The sequence below is a fragment of the Bos mutus genome, chromosome X (genome assembly GCF_027580195.1).
Source record: "Bos mutus isolate GX-2022 chromosome X, NWIPB_WYAK_1.1, whole genome shotgun sequence".
Classification (NCBI taxonomy): Eukaryota; Metazoa; Chordata; class Mammalia; order Artiodactyla; family Bovidae; genus Bos; species Bos mutus.
Window position 1 is genome coordinate 78,924,458 of NC_091646.1, and position 20,400 is coordinate 78,944,857.

Below are 20,400 nucleotides of genomic sequence, written 5' to 3' on the forward strand. Positions count from 1 at the left end.
GACTAACACTTAACTTTTACTTCAGAATTGAGCAAAAGGGATCTTTTTAGGGAGATGGGCATGTTCTAAAATTGGATTGTGGTGATGGTTACATAGTGTTCGATCCCTGAGTCAGGAACATCTTCTGGAGAAGGGAATGGCTGCACCCTCTAGTATTCTTGTTTGGAAAATTCCATGGACAGAGGAGCCATGGGGTCCCAAGAGTTGGATACAACTGAGCAACTAACACTTCCATTTTCAAATTAACCAAAATTCACTGAATTGTACACTTAAAACGGGTGAATTTAGGATGTGTAAAGCTGTGTGCATTTCTTCTCTATGCATTCCCTTTATAGACCATCATCCCTTCTAGTTTCTATGCCCACCATTTTACTAAGTTTGCTTTCTTGAAGCTCACTTGTGAGTCCAAACTGCCAAAGCCAATAGCAGTCCTCTCCTTATCTTCTGTGATGGTGCCCTGGCATACTTCTCTTTCTTACCACTCCAGATGCCTGCTCCTTCAATCTCCTTTGCTGGCTGTTCTTCTTCATCCTACTCTCGTTGGCCAGGTGATCAACAAGTCTGCTCAAAAGCATTTCCCTGTCTTCCTCGCTAACTTTAAATTCAACATATCCCAACTCAAACTTGTCATTTCTACCAAATCAGGTCCCCTTCTCACCTGCCCCCAATATATCATTAATTTTCTCCAAGTCACTGGGGCTCAGAATTATTTTTTAGCTTAACTCCTTTCTTCCCAAATTCCAATCACTGAGTTCTTTCTACTTTTTTTTTTTTTTTTTTTACCCTCAAAAGTTGTCATGTATTTGTGAGCAAATAATCTGGACCAACAATTCACATGGGAAGCAATGCAAATATTAAATACATGAAAAATTTTCAAAACAGAATAATACAAGTAAGCAAATTAAAATTAAAATAGGTACCATTTAAACCTACTTCATTAGAAAATTTTCCATGATGGCAAATTTTACAGGAAACTGGTATTCTCATATACTGCTAATGGCAGAGTAAAACACCTTCAGGGAAAGCAGTTTGGGAAATAAATCAAGAACAATAAGAATGTTCATTTTCTATTAACTAGTAATCGCAACTCTGTATAATTGTTTTTAATGAGATAATTCAAAATTAGAAAAAGGTTATAGCTGCTCAAAATTTTTCAGCAGCATTACTTTATAATAGCAAGAAATTGGAAAAAAACCTAATTATCCACCAATTTGGGAATGATTAAGCAAATTAGAGCACATTAAGCTGGTGAAATATTATGCAGCCATTAAAATATATAACTACTGAGGAAGCCTTTATGGCAACAGGAAAAACTGTTTACCAAGAAATGCCTAGTGAAACAAGAGAAGCAGGACACACAAAATTATATCTACACAGTTATTATAATCATGAGACCCCTGCCAATCCTCTATACCTATAGATAAAGACTGGCAGGGAAATGAAAACAATCAGGGTGTTAGGGTGGTAAGAATTAGGATACCTTTTATTCTGTTTTTAATTTCCTGTACTATTGCTTTCACAATAAACGCCCCCCCCCCCAAATATCACACATATTTATCTGTCCCTTCTTCTCTATTTCTATTGTACCCTACGTTCCCAATACAGGGGCACACTCTTTCATGTCTGGATCACTGCCCCAACCTGGTCTCCTTCCAACCTATCTAGGCTGCAAATGCTGCCAAATTATCTAAAGTGCCATATTTACCATGTCACTTACCTGACCAATAATCTTCAATTGCCTCCATATTTGCCATCCTATCTAGTTTTCAAGGCCTAACTATCCGGGCACAATACTTCACTCTTGACCCTTCTTCTCTACTGTTACTGTTGCTGCTGCTGCTCCTCATCCTCCTCCTCTTTACAACTAACATTTACTGAAGGTTTATGGTGCCATATTTTGTCCTAAATGCTTTACATATACTAACTCAATTAATCCACACAACAGTCATAGAAGGTAAGTACTCTTAGCCCATTTCAGAAATAAGGAAACCAATGGATGGAGTGAAAGGTTGTGGGGGCATGGAGAGAAAGCCATGTGCGAAGTTCACAGAGCTAGAGAACAGAACGCCTGGATTTGAACCCATGCAGACTGACTTCAAAGGGCTTCCCAGGTGGCTTCCCAGGTAAAGAATCTGTCTGCCAATGCAGGAGATATAAGAGACACAGGTTCAATCCCTGGGTCAGGAAGATCCCCTGGAGAAGGAAATGGCAACCCACTTTAGTATTCTTGCCTGGGAAGTCCCATGGACAGAGGAGCCTGGTGGGCTACAGTTCAGAGGGTCCCAAAGGGTCAGATATGAGGCAACTTCAGTCAGACTGAAGCAACTTAGCACACAGACTGACTTCAAGGCCAGAAAGCTTAACAACCAGCAGGGTTTATTCCTGCAATACAGCCTGCTTAGTGTCCTCTCTGGTCCTTTCCTTCTTTAGACTCCAGCCTTCAGTTTTCTTAACCCCCAATGAACTTAAATAGGGCACAATGATACTTCACATGTATTGGCCTGTTATAATGTGTCAGGCTTTTCTTGTTTGTTTAAACCACTTTTCACCTTATAGCTACTGGCTTGAGTTGAAGACCTGGCCTGTTCCTTTAATAGCTGTGAGACCTTGAATAAGTTACTTAGCACCACTGAACCTCAGATTCTTTATCTGAGTCAATGGTTCTCAAAATGTGATCCCAGAACCAGCTGCATCAGCATCACCTGGGGAGCTTGTTAGAAATGCACATTTTAAGCCATGCTCCATACCTACTGAATCACACTCCCTGGGGGTGGGGTGGGAACTACCATCTATCCCAGTTTTTTTTTAATAACTCCTCCAGGTATTTCTAATGCACACTCAAGTTTGAGAACCAACGCCCTATAACAATGCCTATCTGACAGAGTTTTGGGGAAGATAAAACAGAGTATGTATAACTTAGCTGGTGGCACCTAGGTTGTCTTGCAAATGGTAATTTATCATTACTGCTACTTAACTTTGTATAGATTAGTCTTCCTTGCTCAAGCTAGGGATGAGCAGACATTATGCTTCCTGATGCTTTTCTCTAATATTTCCCTGCTTACTTCAAAACAGGCATTACACACACCAGGTTTTAAATAAAATCCTCTTATTTGACTGGCTGATTAGTAAGACAGCCATTTTGGAGAAGCACCATAGCATAGTATAGTGTCTCTAAAGTTAGATTACCTGGTCTGAAGCTCCAGTACTTTGGCCACCTAATGCAAAGAGCCAACACACTGGAAAACACCCTCAAGCTGGGAAAGATTGAAGGCAGGAGGAGAATGGGGAGACAGAGAATGAGATGGTTGGATGGCATCACCAACTCAATGGGCATGAGTTTGAGCAAACTCTGGGTGAGAGTGAAAGACAGGAAAGCCTGGTGTGCTGCAGTCCATGGGGTGACAAAAAGTCAGACATGACTTAGCGACTGAAAAACAACAACCGGGGTCTAGCTGTGGGACATTACGCAAATGATTTTATCTGTGCGTGCTTCAGTTTCTTCTGTCAATTGGCTCTCCAATTAATAGTATATACCCCTTAAGGTTATGGTATATTTAATATTTCCAAAGTGCTTTGAATGGTGCCTAGAATCGAGCACTGTGCTCAAGAAATGTTAAGTCAGCATTATTATTTTTGTGTCATTTCACCCTTTCAATGGTGGAAGAGGCTCTGTTTCTTCATTTGGTAGGCAAATGACAAAAATATCTCAAGCAGCTTCTCTGTGTCAGGCACTGTGCTAGGCATGGAGGCATCCATGACCAAGGGGTGGTCTCCTTTCTCGACAGTCTCAGTCTAATATGGGAAACTCAGCAGACCCACCAGACCATGGTGAAAGTTCACCAAGAACGTGGTACAAATCAGCCTATAGTGAGGAATCAAGACCAGCCACAGAATCCCATAGTATTCCCACCCAGGCCTCAGATTCCTGAGAAATTATGATGAGGGGTCCATTTGAAGGGTTTCCTCTGGGATCTTGATTGAAGCAGTTATAATGGAAAAAGCATGCACTTTGGGACCAGACCAACCTGGGTCTGAGTCCTGGCTCCATCACTTAACTAGCTGTGTAACCTCAGCTAAGTTATATAACCTCTTTAGACCTCATCTATACAACAGGTAGTACAATTAACTGTTGTAGAAATTGGAGATTTTGTGGAGATTATGGGTATAAGAAGATCCAACCCAATGAATGACACTTAGTAGATGATCAATAAATGTTGACTTCCTCTCTTTCCATTGCCAACTGGAAAACTGATAGGTTTCCCAGATTTTGGAGTCAGAAGAAAACCAAAATTATTTCTGCCTGACTACCAAGTCACAGGGGATAATGTGGAGCCCTGGAAAGAACCCTGGGATTTTCAGAGATCAAGAGACCCAGATTCTAGTCCTCTCCCTAGGTGCCCCCACAGAGGCACAGCTAAAAGCCATCTTCCCTGCCTGTCCTTCATTTGTGGAGTTTGAGTAAATATAATTTTGGCTTCCCCAATGGCTCAGCGGGTAAAGAATATGCCTGCAATGCAGGAGATACAGGAGACGTGGGTTCGATCCTTGGGTTGGGAAGATTCCTTGGAGAAGGAAATGGCAACCCACTCCAGTATTCTCGCCTGGAGAATCCCTTGGACAGAGGAGCCTGGTGGGCTACAGTCCATAGGGTCACAAAGAGTCAGATGTGACCGAGTACCCTTACTAGACTGTGAGCTCTTTGAGGAAAGGGGTTGTGTTGAATATCTAATACTGTCCTGGAGAAGAACTGGCTGAAAAGTATATCACTGGATAGAAGAGAAACGTCACAAAAAAGGGGTTCCAACCAGGCTGATGGGAGAGGACCCTGGAGGAGGTAATTGTCTCCTTGTCGTGATCACTATGATAGGTGGGCTCATCTCTTCGGAGTATGAGTGCCAGGTGCCATGTTCCCCACATTACAGGAGCAGAGTCTCTACTCTGGACATTATTAAGGGCTCTGCCTTTTATTAAATTATTAAATTAGTATAAATTATTAAAGGCATTATTAAGGGCTCTGCCCAAGCACCTCTTTCCCCTCCAGCCCAAGCTACATACACCATTTGTAAAAATGTTTCTACCTTCTTCAGCAATTCTAACCTATCGTTATCAGGCTCTGCCTTGGATTTTTAATGAGTAGACCTGAAGCTCTCAATGAGTCCTATAAAAAGAAAGGTGGCAGAACACAAGAAACACTCTGAAGCAAAGGCACAGCAGTAGCTGGACAGCCTTGCCTCCTCTCTGGCTCCTCCAATCACCCAGTGGCCACTGGGAAGGTAAGCATAGTTTATGCCTTCCCATCTATGTTTCAGCATGGTCTAGTCCCCACGTCCTTGTGCCTGGGCACTTGCCTCAGGCCTCTGAGCTGATAAGCATAATGTCCTGCAACACTCCTGACTATGATGTATTCCAAAATGTGCTACCAGTCAGTTTGGTCTATAGCCCAGCTGCCTGGGAGGCAGGCTGGATTCCATCTATACGTCAACCCCTTGGTATTGACACCAGACCAGGTTCCTCAAAGGAAACACAGCAAATAGAAAACCTTATCAATTTCCACGGAAACCTCAGAGGTACTAACTTACCCAACTCCATGAGTGGTCAACTTACCTCCCTGACTGGCTGGTCTTCCTGTTTCCTGTTATTGGTTTCCATTTGTCCCCAGGAAATTCCTGCAAAGCAAAATTCTGATAAGTTAGGGAGCTCTGAACAGCCAGGTAATCTAGATGGCTTCAAAACTGTGAATCGGTCAGGAGCCTGTCCAAGGCCAGGTGCCACCGCTGCCCCCCACCAGCTGATTCCTTTTACTCTCCTATGCAGGGTAGAGAACTATGTACCTAGAGGGCTGCCTTTCTGTCAGGAGGCCTTCTGCACTGCTGGGGCCATGCAGAGTCTAAGATAGCACTCAGAGACCTCAGTGTGATCTAGAAACTCTGAGTTACCCTTTTTCTCTACTCCCCTCCCAAACCATGTTAAAAACCAGTTTAGCATGCTTGCTGTTTGTTCTGGCTCTTGCAAAGATCTTTTTATTTGCTCTTCCCAGTGGACCTGCTCATTCCTCTAGCCTCTTCCACCAAAGAAAGCATCTTCTTGGACGTTGCAGCCCTTAAGATGACTTTGAGAACTAAAGCTCCTGCTGCCGCAACCCTGTCCTGGGGGAGGCAGCTAGAGAACATGCATGCCAGCCAACCCCAGTACCGTAGGGGCCCTTCCTCCTCCTCCCAGACCTGCTGAAAGGGGCTGAGGTGGGCTCATTTCTGGGGAACATGTGTGCTGGGTGCCACATTCCCCATATTACAGGAGCAGACTTTTCACCCTGGGCATTTTATCCATAAGGGCTTTGCCCAAGCATTCTTTCCCTGCAGCCCAAGCTGCATATGCCATTTGTAGAAATGTCCCTGCCTTCTATCCTAGTTCCAAGCCTAATGAAAATTTGCCTTTGACATCCTCTCTAATTTCAGCATTCCATACCTTCTACCTAGAGACTCAGAACTTATTCCGTTGGGAATGCAATTTTTCCTAAACCTCACTGACCTTCCAAAGTCTCTCTCCCCAATGCGATTATTGGTCCTGTTCAAGCTTTTATTACCTTTGCCTCAGCAAAAAAATTTTACTACCTTGTGTAGGTAAGATGTGGTTGTCAGTCATCCTGGTTAAGATATTTTTTGTTTGAGAGCAGCTATGTCACCTCCCAGGACCTCAAACTTCCTATCTGGAAAATAAGGACTGTGCTATCTAGCCTTGCTGGGTTCCCAGGAGTGAGGATAAAATGGGATGTGTGCAGAGAATGCCTAGTACAGCACTTGGCATGTAGGAGGCTAGGGATCTTAGTGGCCATAGAATAGATGAGGTTTCACAGCTTTCACATAACCAGAACAGTCTCTCTGCCTGTACCTGTCAAGTTAGAGCAGCAAAAACCACTTGTTCAACTTCAGATTGTGCCTGACGCCCTTGTGAGATGTCCCTGCTTTCAAAGACAGTATTACTCATTCGGCCACAGTGGGAGCCAGGATTTCCTGTCCATTCCCTGTCTAGCCCTATGGGGAGTGCTCAGAAAATAGCAGTGTCCAAAGCAAACAAAGTCCTGTCCCAACTCTCAATCCCCCAAGTCCCCAGTATCACCTTACATTATTTTCCCCGCTGAGCCACTTAGGTTGCTGTAAATTGTATGCACTCTTTGAATCAAAGAGGCAGTTATCTCCACGACTTGTTGCGGATGAGGATTGATTATGGTAGGAACTTGGTGCCTGAGTGAAGTTGTACTGCTAGAAGGCATCCTGCCAGACTGGAGAGGGCATGGGCTTTGCAATCAGCTTATGGAGAGGCAGCGTAGCACAACTTGGAGCCTGGCCTTGGAGGCTACACTACATGGATTCAAATCCCACACTGTGTGTGACCTCAGGCAGACTACACAGCAGTTTATCTTAGCTCATTTTCTCAAGCTATTTAATAGTGATCATAATAATAACACTGTCTATTTCTTGATTGCTTTGACAACCATGTGAGTTGATACCTGTAAAGCACCTAGAACAGCACCTGGTACACAGTAGACACTCAAATGTTGGTAATCATTATGTTGTTTAAATCCTGGCTTCACCACTTGTAAGATGTGTGACCTCAGCTTTCTTAGCTGGAAAATGGGGTCCTATTATAACATATCTCATATAATTGCTAAATGAAATAATTTTATATATATGCAAAACTAACTGGCATGAAGCATGAAAGATTTAGATGTGTGCTGATTTCAGTTTTCTTAACAGCACCGAATAGGAGCCAGTTAGCTTCCCAACCACGTCCAGGGGGCATAACGAGCAGGATCTCAATCCTACTTCAGATAGCCACCATTACAACTACCTAGCCAGCTAAGCTGGGGAATCCTAACCCATGCTAAAAGTTTTTCCCATGTCTGAGGGGAAGGTGGTTCAGCTGGCAGGGGTAGAAATGGGCACAAAATGCCTCGTGGATGGCCATCCATATGTCTAAAAGCCTAGCGTCTAAGCAGACCTACTTAGCTCATCTAACAGACATTAGGAGACCAATATGTCCTTCCCTCAGAATATAAAAGAAGAGGCATGGATGGGCACAGGCACACCTGTATTGCTGCTGCCAGCTACTACAATGTGCAAATTTCACTGCTTTCCTTCATGGAGTTACTGGCTGACAATTCTGCAACCATCTTCTGTGTACCCCACCCCCAACATTAACCCTTTTCCTCCACTGTCTACTTGCAGATCCTTCTTTTGGCAAAAATTTCTCAAGGTAAGCCCAAATCTCCCTTTATTTTAAAAGATAATAACTCACCCTTAAAAGATAATTACTATCTGGCAGTCACTGTTCTAAGTGCCTTGTATATGTTACATCATTTAATCCTCTCAACCAATGTATGAAATAGGTACTATTATTATTCCCATTTTTTAGATGGGAATGCTTAAGAATTCAAACCCAGGTAGTCTGGTTCTACCATCAAGCCCTTAAACCACTATTTCATATTTCCTCTCCTTTTCCCCCCTACATTTTATTATGAATATTTTCCAACATATAGAAAAGTTGAGCAAGTTTACAATGAATATCTGTATATCCACCATTGTATAGATTTTACAATTAGTATTTTACTATGTTTACCCTATCACATATCTATTTGTTCTGTTATCCATCCACAAATTCATCTTAAATTCTTTATGCATTTCAAAGTACTTTACCCCATACATTTGAAAACTTAAATGAAATCAACAAATTCCTTGAAAGGCAAACTACCAAAGCTCATTCAAGAAGAAATAGATAGCACAAATAACTCTGTATCTATTAAATAAATTGACGTTGTCATTAAAAATCTTTCCACAAAGAAAACTCTAGGCACACATGTCTTCAATGATGAATTCTAACAAACATGCAAGGAAAAAAAAAAAGCCAATTCTATACAAACTCTTCTTGAAAATAGGAGAGAAGAAAACATTTCCCAACTGATTTGGTAAGGTCAATATCTAGATATATAAACCAGACATGGACATCATGAGAAAACTATAGACTAAAATCCCTGAAACATCAATGCATAAACAAACAAACAAAAAAAAAACCTTAACAAACTATTAGCAAACCAAATCTGGTAACATATAAAAAGGCTAAGATGTCATAACCAAGTGGGATTTATTCTGGCAGTGCTAGGCTAGTTCTTGTTTCAAAAATCAATCAATGTAGGACTTCCCTGGTGGGGAGTGGTTAAGAATCTGCCTTCCAATGCAGAGGACGGGAGGTCAATTCCTGGTCAGGGCACCAAGATATCACATGCCTTGGGGCAACTAAGCCCATGCGCCACAGCTACTGAGCATGCACCACAACTAGAGAGAAGCCCAAGCACCACAAGGAAGAGCCCAAGGGCCACAACAGATGACCTTGCATGCTGTAACTAGGACCCAATGCAGCCAAATAAATCATAAATATTTAAAAATCAATCACTGTAATTCACTATATCAATTGATTAAAAGAGAAAAACTATATGATCATCTCTATAGATACAGAAAAAGTATTTGAAAAAACAAATCCAACATCCACACTTGATAAAAGCTAACACAATAAACTAGGAATAAAAGGGAATATTTTCAACCTGCACCTACCAAAAAATCTACAGTTAACATCAAACTTAATAATAAAAAATTGGGAACAAAGCAACAGTATCTGCTCTCACCACTTCTACTAAACACTGTATTGAAGGTCTTAGGGAGTGCAATAGGACCCCTTCTCCTAGAAAAGCCATACACAGTGGAAATGAAGACAAAACCATTTGCAGATGACATGATTGTAGAAAATCTTTTAAAATCTACCAAGAAAAGTGAGTTTGGCAAGGTTGCAGGATACAAGGCCAATATACAAAATTAAATAGCATTTCTATATGGTAGTAAAGAATTTTAATTTGATCTTAAGAAAACAATATTATTTACAATGGCATTGAAACATGCAATCTTAAGAGATAAATATAACAAATATGTGTAACACCTATATGCTGAAAACTAGAAAATAAGCTGCATAGATCAATGCATTTCAAAAACTCAAGCATACATATCCATTAAATAAAGTTCTATATTTGTTTACAATATTTTAGGCAAAATTTACTTTCAGTAAATGCACGAACATTAAGTATACATCTGCTGAGTTTGGGAAAATGTATACACCTGTGTAACTCTCTTTTCTTTTTTTTTTTTTTTTTTTCTTTTCAAGATATAGATCATCACACAACAATTTCCTCATGCTCTTTCCCAGGTAATCTCTGTGACACCTCCCACAGGCAACCACTGTTTTGAAATTTTTTTCCTATAGATTAGCTGTTTTATAACTTTATATGAAGGGATAGTAGAGTACATACTCTCTTGTGTAAGGCTTCTTTTACCCCTAAGTGTCTTTCTTTTTCCTTTTTTATTTGGCTGTGCCATAGGCAGCATACAAGATCTTAGTACCCCGGCCATGAATCAAACCTTTGCCCTCTGCAGTGGAAGTGCAAGTTCAAGCCACAGAACCACCAGGGAATTCCCTTGTTTCAACAAAGAATATGTACTGAGCAATTACATATGCTAAGTCATTCAGAAGTGTCAGTCTATGCATCAACAGTTCAACACAGGAATTAACTTCTGGTTTGAATGCACCAGCCAAAAGGTGGCACTAGGAAAGCTATGGGGAAGTAGTCTGGCAGTGAGCTGGCAGTGGCATGGGAAGTCCTAGAAATACCATGGGGGATGGTGGTGGCTTGTGTTAGGGATGTAGATCATAACTAGGGTATATAGTTACAGCTAATTTAGACCTGGGTCTCTTCTTCAGACTGGAGCAAAGGGAAAGGATTTGTCCTTCAGAAGAGCAGAAAAGTCAGACCTCTGGAAGCAAAACCTGGGAGACATTTGCAAATTTTACAGCTCCAAATAGTTTTAAAGCAGGCAGTGGCATGGGAAGTCCTAGAAATACCATGGGGGATGGTGGTGGCTTGTATTAGGGATGTAGATCATAACTAGGGTGTATAGTTACAGCCAATTTAGACCTGGGTCTCTTCTTCATACTGGAGCAAAGGGAAAGGATTTCTGCTCTCAGAAAAGTCAGACCTCTGGAAGCAAAACCTGGGAGACATTTGCAAATTTTACAGCTCCAAATAGTTTTAAAGCAGGCAGTGGCATGGGAAGTCCTAGAAATACCATGGGGGATGGTGGTGGCTTGTATTAGGGATGTAGATCATAACTAGGGTGTATAGTTACAGCCAATTTAGACCTGGGTCTCTTCTTCATACTGGAGCAAAGGGAAAGGATTTCTGCTCTCAGAAAAGTCAGACCTCTGGAAGCAAAACCTGGGAGACATTTGCAAATTTTACAGCTCCAAATAGTTTTAAAGCAGGAAATGAAAGGCAATACAGTAAGTCCCCTACATACGGACATTCAAGTTTCAAAGATGCAAATACCATGTTCGCATGTCCAATCATGTAAGTCAGTTCACATGTCTGGTGTACATTGTCAGGTGCATGCATCCTCTACGAGTGGTTGTGCTTTTCTGTACTTTACGGTACAGTACTGTGTAGAGTACAGTAGTACAGTATCTTTATTTCAAGCACAGGATTTCCAGAAGCAAGCATAAAAGCAGTACTGCTAAGAAGTGCCAAGCAGTAATGATGGGAACAAAAGTGAAAGTAACTGAGAGAGCAGAGTGACAAGAGGAAGAATAACTGAAGAGATACACGATGTAGGAAACGCCAGAGGGATTTTCTTTATTTGAGGAGGCACTGTTAGTTTTTGAAGCACAGGACCTGAATGTAGAATGTAGAATGAAACAAAGGTTGCAGCAGGCATTCAGAATGCAATCTAGGGCTACCAGGTCATCTATGACGAAAATAAAAGAGCTACTACTAGACATCACTGAACTGTTTTTTTCAAGATGGTAGATAGAATTGAATCCAGCAAGGAACCAGAATCTGTGCCATCAACGTCAGGCGTGAGTGAAATTATAGCTTCCCCTCCATCTCCTACTGCTGACGATCCTTCAGCTCTACCATCTTCCACCTCCAGGCAGTAACTCTTGCCTGTTCACTCGATGCCAGCCCCTGTATGCCAGCTGTTGTACTGTACTCCTGTACTTTTCAAGGTACTGAGCTGTAAGATTAAAAATGTTTATTTTTTATTTTTTTATTTGTTTTTTTATGTATTATTTGTGTGAAAAGTATTATAAACCTATTACAGTGCAATACTATATAGCTGATTGTGTTAGTTAAGTACCTAGGCTAACTTGGGTGGACTTATGAACACACTCTCAGAGTGGAATTCATTTGTATGTAGGGGACTTACTGTACATGCTGTTTTGTATCAGGTACTGGGCCTGGCACTCTGTTACACAAACTCATTTGATCCACCCAACTAATTCATAAGGCAGCCATTATTTTCCTCCAATTTAAAGATGAGGTAATAAGACTTTATTTAGCACTGGCCATTTGATGAGGTAAAAATTCTTTTTCCCTTTAAAAAATCACATAACTGCAACTCTTGGTGGTTGGATGACTTGCAAAAGGTCACTCTGATACCAATTATACAGTCAGGATATAAAGCCCACTTCTGTTGGCTTTGTGAAGCAAAGTTATTTTCTTCTACCTCTAAAAATGATGATTTCTTGCCCAAAGTTAGTAAGATACCAGCTGGTGGACCCAGCACTATATAATTTTAAGGCATTATAATTGTTATATTTCAAATTATTTACCTAGCTTTCTCTTTGCAAAGAGAATAATGAAGCTCATCCATCCAAGAACCAAGTCCTTACCTGCACTGTCGGCTTCCTGGGTTTCCAAGTGTTGCCAGGTTTCAAGCTGCTGTCCTCGAGGGTACCATGCTGGGGATTATGACAGCAAGCTGAACACCGGATGCACTGGTGATGGTGGCACCGGCAATTGTAGCAGTTTGGAATCATATTTCTCTTTCGCAAAGCAGGACAGATTTCCCCAGAACAATAAATGCAAGGGTCATGGACTACAGCTCCCTGGACATTGCAGGAGTAAGAGCACGTCCTGTGGTAATCAAAATCACCACAGTGTAGTGGCTTACAGCACATGGATTGTTCTAGACCTTTGCTTGCATAACATTCTGTGTAAGTGGGAGTTTCTGACTGAAGGGGTGATATGGAATGATATGATTGGTCTGTGGCATGATAGGGTTGGTCTGTGGAGTGATATGATTGGTCTATGGGATGGCGCCTCAATTCTCTATAGCTGGAGCTCATTGGCTGAAAGCTTTGGTCAATAGGTTTTGGTCTCTGGGTAAAAGTCTTGTTATGAGTGGTTAAACCTGGCAAATGAGATGTAGATAAGGATTTGCTACTCTCTTCAAAGAACTTTCTTCTGTCTGCAAAGGGCAAGAGGATGGCTTCCTCCCCAGCTTGGACAGTAGACACTTTCAATTCCTTGTCACCTGGGTTGGAAGGGCCTTCCATGGCTAGTGCCACATGTGGCTGCAGGTTGTGCTCTGGTGACCATCTCCAGTGACCTCCACAGACTCCATGGTGAACGTTTGTTTTTTCAGAGTCTGACGAGGATGGGTCAGATGCTTTCCACCAGGTGTTTGGGCTCAAAGAGGACTGGCCAGATCTCTGGCCAGGACTCACTCGTCCCTCCAAGCCAATCCTAGATTCTTGACCCTCAGGGGCTTGACTGAGGCACTCTGAAGACCTAGCCCTGAGTATCATGCTCTTGTTGAAGAGCTTGTCTCTGGGGCTTGGTGGTTTTTTATATGAAGATAGAAGGGCTGAGTTAGAGGAAGGAAGTGGAGGACTTTCCAGGGTCTCCTCGGTCTCTTCCACTGGCTCCTTGGTGTAACACAGCTGTGACAAGGGACTCTTGCCTTTCTGGAGCTGGGCCTTCCTCCTCTGAATTTCATTACGTAGATTGGTAGCAAAACGTTCGCTCTTCCGCCGGTTTTGGATCGAGCGGCCCCGGAACCCTCCATTTCGCTTACTGCCCACCCGGCCACACTCCTTGGGCTCACTGTCCCCTTCCTCAGTTGCCTCTGTGCTGCCAGCTACTTTAGAGGTTGAAGAACAGTCCCTGGTTTGTTGAGCAAGGGAGCCAGAGGACTGCTGGCTGACCAGTTCACTATCAGCTCTGCTTGCTCTGTTTGGATCCTGGAAGCCTTTTTCTGGATGGTGTCCGTCAGCCTCTCCATGTGGGGAACTGCTTGGGCTCTGATGACCTGAACCCAGAGGTCTATCATCCACTGGCTTGGTCTTTCTGTCTTTGCTCGGCTGGTCCTGGGTTCCTCCTGCAGGGGCACATGGGCTTTTCTTGCTTGTGTGGCTACTGTGCATGTGCAAAGGGGATACGGTCCACTCCTGCCCATCCTGCCCAGCTTGGAGCTCTGTCCCCCTGCTGTCCCTAGTATCAAGGTGCACACGCTGCAAGTGGGACACCAGCAGCTGTTCAGGGGCACTATGGCGATGCCCTGTGGGTCCTGTGAGGTGTGGAGAGCTGCCAAAAGAAGAAGTCTTAGCTAGCTCTGCTGAAGCCTGGTTGAGTGGGCTGGAACCTATGCTGGAAGTTTTGTCACATGCTTTTGGGACTCCAACAGCTTTGGCTGAGGCCTCCATCGGTAGATTCTCAGAGCCCTTCTGGTTAGATTCAGGAGGTTGGCTGAGCTCACAGTTCTGATGGCCTTCATTTGTCACTTGGTCTTGCCCGCTGAGGCAGCAGAACCTATTAGGGTTCCTTGGGGATAGCATGGTGTCCAAACTAGGTTTCTCCTTCTGTTGCAAGGAATCTATAAGCTCAGAAGCCCTGCACTGCTCTCCATTGAAGAGTTGGGCTCTGGAGGCCTGAAGACTGTCTCGCCTCACTGGAGGTTGAGGGGGACCCCTGGCAGCCTTGGCAGGCTCTGAGTGGGAGACCTCCTGAGGACAGGATGACATCTGGGAGCTAGCAGTCAGGTGACCCCCACTGGTGCGCCAGCCACCTCCTGAGGTCTCGACCACATTAGGGCGACTATTAGGGGCTTTAGTTGGCCCTGGGCCTTGCATGATACAGTCCACAGAGGCTGGCTCCTCTGGCCTGAGGGAAAGGGCACAGTCAGAGGCATTTGAGCTGGCTGAGAAGGAGCTATAGGCTGAATCACGCTGGTTGGGGTATGTGCTCTGGTCAATGGGCAAAAGATGGCCCTCATAGGTGGCTTGGCCTGGTTGCTCCAGGCTCTCCATACTGCCAATGGAGCTGCTTTTCTCAGTGCTGCAGTGCCGGGAGAGTGGACACCACTGCACACACACGTCACTGCAAGACACAGGACACACCGGTTAGTTAGCCACGTCACCAGATTACTTCCCCACCTTGGCCATCCCTGCCACAGGAGAAGGCAAGGCAACCCAGAGGCACCCATGCCACAAAGGAGAGGGAGATACGGCAAAAGAGGAAGGAAGGGAAATGGGAAGAGAAGGACGCTGGGGATGCCACAGAAATGTGGTAAAATGGGAGGCAAGACGATACGTGGAGGAAGAATAGGGCAAGATCCAAAGACTAACAGTGCAAGAACTCACTAGGGGTAGTCCTCTGTTTCTCTGCCTTAAGTGAGTCTAGAATTGCTTCTGGCCTGTTGCTGTCTCCTGGGAGCCAGCTCTCGGCTCTCTGCTTGGAGAAACAAGCACTGACGATTAGCATTTGAGAGGGGCCCTAAAGGGCTAATTTAATTTCAGTCAGCCTATTTTGTAAATCAGTGGTTCTCAAATTTGATCATGCATCAGAATCATCCAGAGGGTTCAAAGAAACACAAGTGACTAGGCCTCATGCCCAGAGTTTTAGGTCTGGGTGGATCCTGAGAATTTTTACTTCTGACAGTTTTCTGGGTGATGCTACAGCTGTTGGTTCAGGGACCACACTTTCGAGAACTACTGGTGTCAAGCAAGCCCTACAAAGGGAAGTGATTGTGAGGGAGTAATTTTCTCAAGATTACCCAGCTCTCGTTCACAGCCCACACAGGGCCACAGTTTTAGCATTCCCCTGTTCTTTTCTTGATAATAGTATTCCTCACTGTTTACCAAGGACCTATGATGTGCCAGACACTTTCTAATGTCTCGTTTCAAACTGAAGGGGAGAGATTATTATCTCCACTTGACAAGTGAGAAAACCAAAGCTTAGAGGGGGAAAGTAAAATGACAAGCTCATACAGCTGCTAAAGAAGCAGAGCTGGATTTTGAACCCGGGCCTCTGTGAGTCTAATGTCCTGGCTCTTCTGCTACACTGTCTGTTAAATGGAAATGATAGTGGTATCTGTACCAGAGGGTTGCTTTGCGGGTGATATCAGATAATAAAAGTGAAGCTCTAGGCGCCTAGTGAGGGTTCAACACCTGGTTGAGAGTAGCACCTCTCTTGATTGTTGTTTTCATGAGTATTGTTATCAGCATCCCCTCTACTATGACTATTGACATTATAGTGGCCCCTGCCCACCCAGGCTGCCCTCTTCCCCCACAGCAAAGCCAAACTTGGGAGACCAATGACGGTACTAGGATCAAACACAATCTTGAATTTTAAGTACCATTTCCCACACACAAAGCCAAACTGAGCCAAGTCATGCCAGTAACTCCCTGTCACTAGAACCCCAGAGGTTGCAGGTGGCTCAGAAAGGCCATAGTTCTGAACGCCAGAGCTGAGCAGTGGCAGGCACCCACAAGATCCTCCAGGTTAGCCTCTTCTAATTCTTTCTCACCGCCTTGCCCCTTAGCCACTCCGCTTACTTGACCTCTGGGCTAAGAATCCATCAATTCCTTGTTGGCAGGGAGATTTGCTATCCACCCCACCACCCTTCCTGCTGAAAACAGCCACACCCCCACTTAAACAGAAGCCAAGCTCAGAATGTGTTTCTGTGTATCCTTTCAGAACAAAACTGCCCCTGCCTCTGCCCTGAGCCCCTGGCTTCCGATATCATATAAAGATACCTAAGCTAAACTCAACCCTTAGCTTCCCTGAGCCTCATTAACAGAAATTCCTTCTCGGCAGTAAGATCTTGCTGTGGAAGGGAAAAGGCAGCTTAAGCTAGCAGCTTTGCTGGCTCTGGGCTTGCTTAAAAAGTTCTCTGCATTTGCTGGGTAGCTCCCTAAATTGAGAGATCCTTATTGCAGGTGGACCCTGTTATTCAGGGAGGTCCCCATTCTGAAGGCTTTGGTTGTGTGACAGAGTTGGATGAGAAACACTAGATGAGGTCACTGTGAGTCACTATAGCTAGAGAAGAGGACCAGAATCCAGTCACGGGGTCACTGACAACAGAGACTAGGATGATGGGGGAGCCAGGGAAAGAGATTGCAAAGGAAATAAGGTGAAGAACAGGAAAGAGAGGTGTCTTCAAGCCATGTGAAATATTTCAAGGAAACATTTTCTAAAAGGAAAGGGACTGTCCCAAAGTCACAGAGAGTTAGCAATAGCTGACGACCGGAAGCCAGGCCCTCTGGACTGCCCCACCCCCCTTCATTTTCCCGGATAGCACTCTGGGCTCTATAGCTTCCAACGGGGACTAGAGCACTCCTGCGTGGCTGGGTGGTCTAGCCTCCAGCCTGTCTTGAAGGGAAGGTTCCAGACTCACCTTGTGTTACAGCCGGAATGCCAGGACAAGCTGAAGGCTTCAGAAGGGAAATGCATGGTGGTGGCCGCTTCAGGGCATCCCTCCAGCAGCTTGGCCACATGCCATGAGTGCGGCCTACTGACAGGGGCGTTTCTCCTACAGCAAAAAAGCACAGGAAGTCAACTTAGGGAACCAGAGCTGAAATCACTTCCCAGGCAGCTTCCGCCCCCACCCCCTCTTTCCCTTAAATGAAGTAGCACATCTTGCAAGGAACTGGTGTAGAAATCTTAGCAGCTACCCCCTCAGCTCCCAGAACTCAAATCTCCTTCACCCCAAAGACAATCCATGGACATTCAGAATTTGAGAGTCATAGGGCTCTTTTGGTCATGGGTATATCCCAAGCATGTACAGCAATGCCAGACACATAGTAGATGCTCAATAAATATTTGTGGAATATGTGAGTACTGTTGCTCAATGAACAGTGTGCCCACTCTAAGTTTTCTCTGAAAAAAAAAAAATAAATGTAGCCAATCTTCCCATTTTTCTCTAAGAAAGGAATAGGTAAATCATTGAGAAGCTTGAACAAGTCAACACCAACTGACTGCCAATTCTCCAGTTTTGGGCTCATTCAATTTGATAAACATTTGTTGTCTGTGTACTGTGTACCATCTGTGCATACCTCTTGGGATACAGAGATCAATCAAGCATAGGCTTTGTTCCTGAGAACTTACTGGTAAAGGCACTGAGAGAGGGAAGGACAAGATGGCCACAGAGGTGAGGCTGCTAAGTCTGTAGGTAGAGGTTTGGCAAGAAACCCCCATTTCAGCCAGGGAGAATAGGACAACGTGATAGATGGCATGGTACTAGGCTAACAGGGAAGACTGGCTTTCAGGGCAGGGGTGAATAAAGAGAAACAGGTCTGAGGCCAAGGCCCTGGATGCAACCACAGTACCTGTCCAGTGCGGGAGGCTGCAGCCACAGCTCTTGCACTGACAGGCTTCTTCAGGACCCGTCCCTGTGCTCTGGTATATTTCACATGAATAGAAGTCACCCTTGCTAGTGGGGAAGAACAAGAGTGGGGCACAGGTAGTGCCAGAGGATAAAGAGAAGATTGATATGAGAGAGGGAGAGAGAGAGGGAGAGAAAGTGGGGAGGACAAGAATAAGAGAGGGGGGGAAAGGAAGAGGGCAGGGGGAAGAAGAGAGAGAGAGGGAAGGAAGGAGAGGGAAGGGGAAGGGAGAAGAGAGGAGAGGACAGAGTAGGAGAGGTGAGGAGAGGAGAAGAAACAAGAAGAGAAAGACAGATATCAGATGGGCCAGGTAAATAACAGATAAGAGGGAAGAGATGGTACAGATATAAACAAATGACAGAAATGGAGAAGTCTGAGAAAGAGTACAGGGAACTATACAGGGAGAAATGGATGACAGAGAACAAGATGACAGAGTAAGAGAAACAGATGATAAATAAAGGAGAGGACAGAAAGATAAACAGATGATAGTTTATTTACTAATTTTTTCATTCAATTACTGTGGCAGGTTCCATACTAGACAGTGAGGAAGCAGAGTTGACTAAGATAAGGCCCCTGGTTTTCAACATGCTTGTTATAGAGTGGGATAAATCAGCTCTCTACCTCCCAGGAGCAGCAGTAGAGAGACTAGAGCTGAATCCATATTCGCAGGGAATGCCCCTTATCCTGGCAGAAATACAGAAAATCCCAGCAAGGCAGAGCTCTAGAGGGCTAAGGCCTGAAAAAGTAGTCCTGAGGAAAATGGCCTTGCTGGGGAAAACATGTGTTGAGTGGTAACAGGCCAGACACAGAGAAGGAGATATAAAAGGAAGGGCAGTGGAAGATGCTCGCCAAAGGTCAGGAACCAGAGCCACAGATCAGCTGTGGCAGTGAAAATTTATGGGAAGGAGAGGAAGTGAGGGCCACATATTTAACCACTGTTCTATTATGGATTTCAGAGTGCCAGCAGGGAGGCTGAAGGCACTAGAAGACCTTGGGGAAGGTGTCTGCTCCAGAGTTTCACACACAAAACCATGTTGCTAGAAATCTCTCCAGTGGCTGTTACCCAGGAGCCATCCATTAACAACTATTTATAAAGCATCTCGTAGAAGTACTATGTACGAGTAGATGCTACGTACCATGTGTATCTAACTATGTAGCACAGTTCCAGGCACTGAGGATACAGTGGAGATCTGGGCACCTCTCTTATTTGGGGCTCTTCTTCCATATCCAGCATTTTTGAAGTTCTGAGTCCAGGGTTTAAAATGTGGGCAATCAGCCTTGATACCACCTTTTTTCCAACCATCCAATCCCTTATAAAGTTCTACTGAAGCTTCTTTTACAATATCTCTTTGGCTTGGCCTCTTTCTCTCTCTCCCCACACCCATACCATTCTCACTGAGACTATTCTACATAACCATACTTCTCCACAGAACCTGTCACCCACAGCTCCTGTTCTAGTCCAGGCCTTTAACATTTTGCAACCAAAATACTGTGTTAGTCTGGCAGCCAGTCTCACCTGGTTTTACCTCCAGTCGCTGCTTTTAGATCATATGTCAAATACCAATTGGATTGTGGTACTCTACTATTCAAGAATCTTCACCAGTTGGACCTGACTTTCAAAGCCCTTTCTAAGCTATCTTTACCCACCCAACCTAACCTCTCATGTCTCTGCTCCAATCACACTCTGCAACCAGCTTTGTGCCTTTGCTTTTGGTTTTCTAGTAGCATCTAACACAAGCCCTGGAATTGGACATTGATTAAAATCCCAGCTCCACCACTTACAAGCTCTGCTTCTCAGAGGTCTAGCTGCCATGACAGTAAGATGGTGATGATAGTACCTAATTAATAGGGTTGTAA

The 20,400-nt window shown here is 44.1% G+C and overlaps 1 protein-coding gene across 5 annotated transcripts in view; it reads right to left on the reverse strand.

Annotated features, from left to right (window-relative positions):
• SHROOM4 (shroom family member 4) overlaps positions 1 to 20,400 on the reverse strand; it is a 268,730-nt gene that overhangs the window by 33,816 nt on the left and 214,514 nt on the right. For all 5 annotated transcript variants that reach the window (XM_070366161.1, XM_070366164.1, XM_070366162.1 and 2 more), the window contains 3 exons: positions 17,556 to 17,690; positions 12,769 to 15,256; positions 5,605 to 5,666 (listed from right to left, as the gene is read on the reverse strand). In XM_070366161.1, the coding sequence (XP_070222262.1) occupies positions 5,605 to 5,666; positions 12,769 to 15,256; positions 17,556 to 17,690 (2,685 nt within the window). The remainder of the gene's footprint in view (positions 1 to 5,604; positions 5,667 to 12,768; positions 15,257 to 17,555; positions 17,691 to 20,400) is intronic.